At 36.4% G+C, this 6,844-nt stretch overlaps 1 protein-coding gene across 5 annotated transcripts in view; it reads left to right on the plus strand.

The window, feature by feature from the left end:
- The window catches only part of LOC103473353 (probable global transcription activator SNF2L2), a 10,803-nt gene extending 6,892 nt beyond the window's left edge, over positions 1-3,911 (plus strand). For all 5 annotated transcript variants that reach the window (XM_008423524.2, XM_008423526.2, XM_008423525.2 and 2 more), the window contains 3 exons: positions 1,604-1,705; positions 1,853-1,994; positions 2,418-3,911. In XM_008423524.2, coding sequence (XP_008421746.1) covers positions 1,604-1,705; positions 1,853-1,994; positions 2,418-2,542 — 369 coding nt within the window. In that variant the 3' untranslated portion in view covers positions 2,543-3,911. The remainder of the gene's footprint in view (positions 1-1,603; positions 1,706-1,852; positions 1,995-2,417) is intronic.
- The last annotated feature ends 2,933 nt before the right edge of the window (positions 3,912-6,844 follow it).

The raw sequence follows: 6,844 nt of genomic DNA on the forward strand, positions 1-6,844 counted from the left end.
TTCAAGCCAACATCAGTAGATTTTAGCACCAACTGCACACGGATGTTTCTGCATGTACCGTATTTTCTGCACTATTAGGCGCACCTAAAAACCTTCAATTTCCTCAAAAGCCGACAGTGCGCCTTATAATCCGGGGCGCCTTAGTTGTCAGAACGCTGGTTTGTTAATAAAGTTTGTCTGACCTATCTACCTACCGACCTGATAATCAGGTCGTCTGCAGGTCATTTAGCACGAACATGCTGTGCGCGATAGGAGAAGGGTGACCATCATCCGGCCACGCCCCGACCCAGTCGCGGAAGGCTCTCCTCGCCAACCCGAGTCGGACTATTTTGTTGACATTCTTTATGTCAACAAAGTGGCTTTAGACATTCATCCGGGGTGCTTCGACTAGGGTTACCAAGGGACCAGCCCCTATACGTTTAAAGCCGTGGGGGTGAGGTGGGGTGGTAGCGTGTCGGTTGGTCTGTGTTATCCAGAAAGCAGTTGGGCACAATATTGCAACACCAACACCATGAGTGAAACAACGACTGGGGCAGCTACTATATAAAGAACTCAGAGACCACTTCTTTATTATACATCCACATTTGTAGAGTACGGAACAAATCGCATCCCGTATAGGTTCAATACGGGACGGGTGGCAACCCTAATTGTAGCGTCTATTCTATGAAAAAAAGTTTTAAAATAGGCCATTCATTGAAGGTGCGCCTTATAGTGCGGAAAATACGGTACTGACTGACATGTGGAGAAGTTTGTTTTTCAAAATATATGAACTTTCTGAGCACTATGAAGGTCACATTTACTTGGGTTTACAATACAAAACCCATTAAGTTATGAAACATTTTGCTAGCATATTAAAAGCATGGAAAAAAGGGGGCAATTTGGAAATTGTATTATAAGGCAGAAAACAAAACCCTGACTCAGAGATGGTACTGTGTTTCAATGCACAATGCTGAGAAATCACAAACCTACAACTAAAGATTGTATGTTTGCAGTACTGATAGTATTCTGCAAAATTTGCATTCATACGTTTATATAGAGTCAGATTATTAGATTTGTTTATGAGACTAAGACTGCTATTATATTTGATTTGGTGGTTATAGCATAGATAAAAATATAATTCAAAATTGTTATAAAGAATGATCTCCAGTTTGTTATTGCCGTTTTAAAATCTGATGTTAGAGTATAATTGTTGTTTGTTCAGAAATAAATCTTAGTAAATAGTAACCAATTAAAAATGATTGATTTCAGTCATTTCAATTAAACTTGGCCCTCTTCCAGGTTCCACCAAAATCTGTATTGAAGCGCTGTTAGAGGACAACCTTAGCAGATAACCTTGTGCTGGCTGAAGATTGTAAGAAAAAAAAAAAATTGGCATTTTATTTTGGTATCTAGGAAGCAGAAATTATTTTTAGGTACCTTATCTGAGAGAAAGTAGGAAAAGTTTGGTCTTATTTAATGCCAGTCAATAAGAAAGAAAGAAAAAACGTTTTGCATCTTAGTGCAGTGTGCATAAACTTCCTGTTTCAACTCGTGAAATTCTCTCTTGTACGACGGATTCAATTATGTCTAAATTATTAACTTTTCTTCACCCTCTCGTTCTCAGGAGCGTGTTCGTAACCACAAGTACAGAAGCGTTGGGGATTTGGAGAAGGACGTCTTCCTTCTATGTCACAATGCACAGACTTACAACCTGGAGGGATCCCAGGTGAAGGCTCAGAAACTCTCTCACCGGCTAGCTAGCTCCTTTCCTTCGTTTTCATTCCTGCGTCGTCGTCACAAACGGGTTTTTCGATCTCGACTCGACGCACTAGCAGCTTAAGCTCTGATTAATTCTGTTTCTTGTCCACTCCAGATCTACGAGGATTCTATCGTCATCAAATCGGTTTTTGAGAGCGCTAGGCAGAGAATTGTCGCGGACGAAGAGCAAAAGGAGACTGTTAGCGCCGCTCACGGCAATCATGGCGGAGGAGCTGAAGACCAGTTCGTTCAATCAGGTTGAGCTTTGTGTTTTAGTAAAAATGATCTGAACAAGCTTTTTTTTTTTTTTACTGTAAAGATTAGGATTTTCCCCAGTGTATTATAATCCAACACAAAGACTTTACTTGTGCCCCCACCAGGCTTAGCATTAAATTATTGACTAAGTTTTTTTTTTTTTTTTTGTTTTTTTATGTTTGCATTGTTTAAGACTTTACAGTTGGTGTTCAGATATTAATCTTCCAATAACACATAATTATCAAGTGACATTTTCAACTTTCCTGTCAACTTCAAACATTTTTTAACTCAAAAAAATGCCGGGCTTCACAATTCTTCTGGGGGAAACCTTGAAGATGATGAATATGATTTGTCTGTTTTGGCAACAACATCCTGAAAAAATGTTACTATTTAATAAATTCTGTTTGTCTCCTTTTTGTAACCAGTGACTCCATTACCAGCTCAGATAAAGAAGGAGGATAGAAACATAACTACTATAGCCAAGACCCTCCACAGTGATTTCGATAGTGAAGAGGATCCAGATGACAACAACACAAAAGATCAGGGTTGAAAGGAAAGGCTCTCCCGTTTTTTATACATATTCTTGTTCGTGCATTTTCTCTGCCACATCCCTTTCTTTTTTTATTATTATTCAAAGAATGCTCCTAAAAAATAAAAGTGGAGAAACCACTCTAAGACCAGCAATTACGAAGCTGCGCTTTTTTTTTTCTTTTTATTATTCCCCCTCCGTTTCAGATGACTCACACGTTGCTGCACAGACTGCTGTCGCTCTCCTTTTTCACTATTCTCTTCCAAATAATCAGTCACGTTTTATCTGCTTCAGTCCCTGTGATTGCTTTCGCGGTTTATATGTAAAAGACAGATTTCGATGACTGTTTCTAATCGGGATGTTTGATTGTATGAAGTGTCTTCATTGTGTATTCGGAGCATGATATTTAATCCGGCTCCTCCGGAGGAGCCCCGGCCGTCTGTGTGTTCGAGTTTACAGAATTGAAGCACACACTGAAGACTTTGTAAAGAAATTGTAACAAAAATGAACATAATACATTTGTGTAAAATACATGGGGATTTTTAAAATAACGTATCTTTAATAAAACAAAACAAAAAATAGAGGTAAAGCATAGTGGGAATAAAAATGTGGGCCTAGAGATGCACCGATTAAAATTGTCCTGCAAAGTTTCTTCACCTATCAACGTCGATTTCTCTTTAAAACTAAAAGTATTGATTTTACTAGCCCCCCTGCCATAAGTGATCATTAGTTATTCAAAATATAAAGACATTGTCATGCCTCAAGTGTGACAAAGAGCATTTACAAAAGAAACAAACCTAGACTACATACAAAACTAGAAATTTTACCTAGCGTTAACATCTTTAGGCTTTAGCCTGGATAGTATTAAAACATGACTTCCCAGATAATGTAGATCCTTTTTTTTGACAAGGCTGCAAGTATTTGCAAATTACAGACACAAGTTGAGATACAAAAGGCATAAAACAGAGCAACTTTGTTGTACTGCCTTGCTGTTCTCAAACTTTAGTGCTCTCCTGTGGCTTTAATGAACCACAGAAGTATCTCAACATGTCATAGAAAAAATACATTTATTTCAAATAGGTTATTATATCGCTGTGTTTCCTGTGACTCTTAAACACCTCACTTTAAATTTAAGTAATTTAAGAATTTAAAGTAACACCTTACTTTAAATTCTCTGATAGGAAATTGAGCTAACTTTTAATGTTTGGTCAGTAACAGTGTCCATGTTACGTTTGACAGTGTTGCTAGATATGGTGTGTTCAATTATCAAAAAAATATCTAGGATTTTTACGCTTCCTACCAGCTCGTCATCAGATATGGGTGATGAAACTGGTGGGTTCGGGTCAACAGGAGATTTCTCGGTGCATCTCTAGTGAAAAAAAAAAAAAAAGAAGCACTTTTCAACTAGTAATGATGGTTTGAACTTTGTTACTGATGCTTCATGGAGTCAGTTTGACCGTAGTCTAACAAAGGGTCTCCATGTTGAACCCTTGTGCTACAATATATTCACATAGTGTACAGTTTGTGTGAAAAGTAATTCAGTTTCTTTCATGTACTCTCCTGGTTGTTGGGGAATTGGACAGCTTCATTGTCAAGACAATCTCTTCAAGTATGTATCGCCTACAAAATAAATTTTACCAAAAAAAAAAAAGTGTTTCTAGTTTGTGTTTTGGCATTTGAAATCTGAATTCAAGTGTAAAGTTTAAGTATTTTTTCTTTTATATTTAGAGAAAAGAAAAGCTATCAAAATTATTGAAAGAGCACACAGGAAGAGAACATGTAGTTAGTAGTAAACTTTTATAGACAAAATCCCCAACGATCTTTACAAAGAAAAAGCACAAAATGTAAACAAATTCAAGCATAATTTTAAATTAATGATACAGACCAATAAAACAGGAATACAGTGATATTTTTAAAAATCATAAGACAGCTGTGTTTAAGTAGAACAATTGTTCAGCTGCTTTTTTACACGAGTCAAGGCTCTCAAGACAACAAAACGGGACCAGAAGCAGCATCTGTTCAAGTGCCGCTCTTGAAGAGAGTAAATATCAGATTAGCCAGAAATCTTCAGTGCACATAACACAAAGAAACTACTACTGGTCTATCATTTTTTAAAGATATGCTGCTCTTAAAGATAATGAGTTTTTGAAGTTTTACCTCTCTAAAATATAAAGGTACTATCATGTCTACATAATGGCAATCCATCTACAACCTTAGCGTTTAGCTGCCTATTGATGTGAAATGAAATCTGAACATTTTCTAAGCAAAAAAAAAAAAAACTTTTTCAGTAAAAATATATTTTGAAAGAGGATACAGTGAGGTGAGCACTTTTACTTTCCCCCCAAAAAATTGCTACGCAGGAAAAGTGAGTGAGATTCTTGAAATTAAGAAGGCTGATTGTCAGTGAGTGATTATTGGTTTTTAAAAACACGTGGTCAATGAAAAAACTGGTAGCTAAACCTGAGAGAGGACTGTTCTTATCAAACACGTTTACTCACAATATTTAGCATCAGTAACTTTGGCTTTTTTTTTCAGTTCCTGAGTAACATTATCAGTACTTTGACTTACTTTCTAAACATACTTTTTATATTAGCTTGAAATGAGTTTTTAGGGCCAAACTACATGTTGTTGTTGTTGTTGTTAGAAAGCCAATAGACTAAAAGTTTGAATGACAGAATAATGTTTTGACAGCTAGATTTCAGTAATTTAGATGTAAAAGAGGGACTGACTGTGGGAAAAGTGAGACTTTCTTCTGCTTCTATTCACCATTTATGTTTCACGTCACATAAAACATAAGTCGTATGGTGCAACTGCTTGCATCATTGCAACACTAATAGGTAGAACCAGAACAGAAACATCTGAATTTTGCCACAGATGCTTTGATTCCAGACAGCAAACATTTGCCTCAACTAGGGATTTCATTTTGTTGTTTTATAAAGGCAAAAATAGTGTGATTCTGCAAATTTTGGACTAATATAAGTTCTGGCTTTATGTCAATTTAGTGAGGTCAGTTTGTGCTGGCAGAAATCAGGACAATATATGCGGAAAAGAAAATTGACTCTGTAGAATTGCTTAACCAAAAGTGAATGCCTAAATATGCAGTGACAAATGTTTAGAGACGCTTATTATGGTATTTCTTTAAGTGTGCTACAAACTTTTTATTAAAAAACAAGAACAAATATTAAGCATAATAAATATAACTGTCTCTTCAGTTCAATCTATTGCCTGATAATAGCTTCAAGTATTTCAACACTGCAAACTAAAATCAAATTATTGCAGTTTGACGAATTTGTATCTGATAACTGCATTTTCACAAGTTCTCCAATAGGTGGTGCAAGAGAACTGTTAGAGAACTGACTGTCACACTTGCATACGTACAAAGCCTCTTTGCAGTAACCTGCAAACAACATTTAAATAAAATGACACTCAGAATGCAGGTTATGTACGAAATTATCAAACAGAACCAAATAAGGCGTGAAGACATCTGTTATTGTTGGCTGAATGTGTAAAGTTTAAATACACCAAATACTGTTTTGTCAAAGACAGAATATCTACCATGAGATCTGCTCTGCCACACCAACACATATATAACTGATGCTTAAGTTATACCATTTTTTTTCTCACGTGCTTCACTTTTGCGATCATATCTCAAAAACGTTCATGTGACTTTGTGCTGCAGCCTCTGCGACCCCCAACACCATCACCAGCACATCATCTGAAGACTCTCAATTTTTCTGAATTTGTGATGCAAAATGGATCCAATCATAACTGGTGTGTGGCTGCCATGGGAGCTCTTTGCTGACTCGTGTGCAAGTTGGATATAAAACTGGTCTCCACAATCAAAATAAGTCCTTCCTGCTCATGCAGTCTCCATCATTTTACCTTTATTGTATCAAAACTATGATAACTGTAAAACACACACTGCGGGAAAAAGCTGCTTAAGCAGTTAGCACAATAATTTTTATAGTAAAACATCTTGGTTTGCTCAGAACTCAATTACATGTCAACTAATCCTAAGAATGAAGATAATCAAAAATGTCATCTAATATAGTTCCTAAATGCATCACTGCAAAATTTTCAATTTATTTTATATCTCTTTGGTCACACCAAAACAGAAATGAACCCAAAAATCCTTGTGCCATTTTACTCAGCCCATCTGTTGCACTGGAGTCGTCTTTCAGGCCACCATGCTTCCAATAGGCCATTGGCTCTCTAAATTGTCTGTTTAGAGCAATTTAGCTGTAATATTCTCATAATATTTGCAGTTAGACGGTTGGTGTGTAAAGCAGTAAAATAAATAGACTTGAAAGAAGATATATATAT

The sequence above is a fragment of the Poecilia reticulata genome, linkage group LG12 (assembly GCF_000633615.1).
Source record: "Poecilia reticulata strain Guanapo linkage group LG12, Guppy_female_1.0+MT, whole genome shotgun sequence".
Lineage (NCBI taxonomy): Eukaryota > Metazoa > Chordata > Actinopteri > Cyprinodontiformes > Poeciliidae > Poecilia > Poecilia reticulata.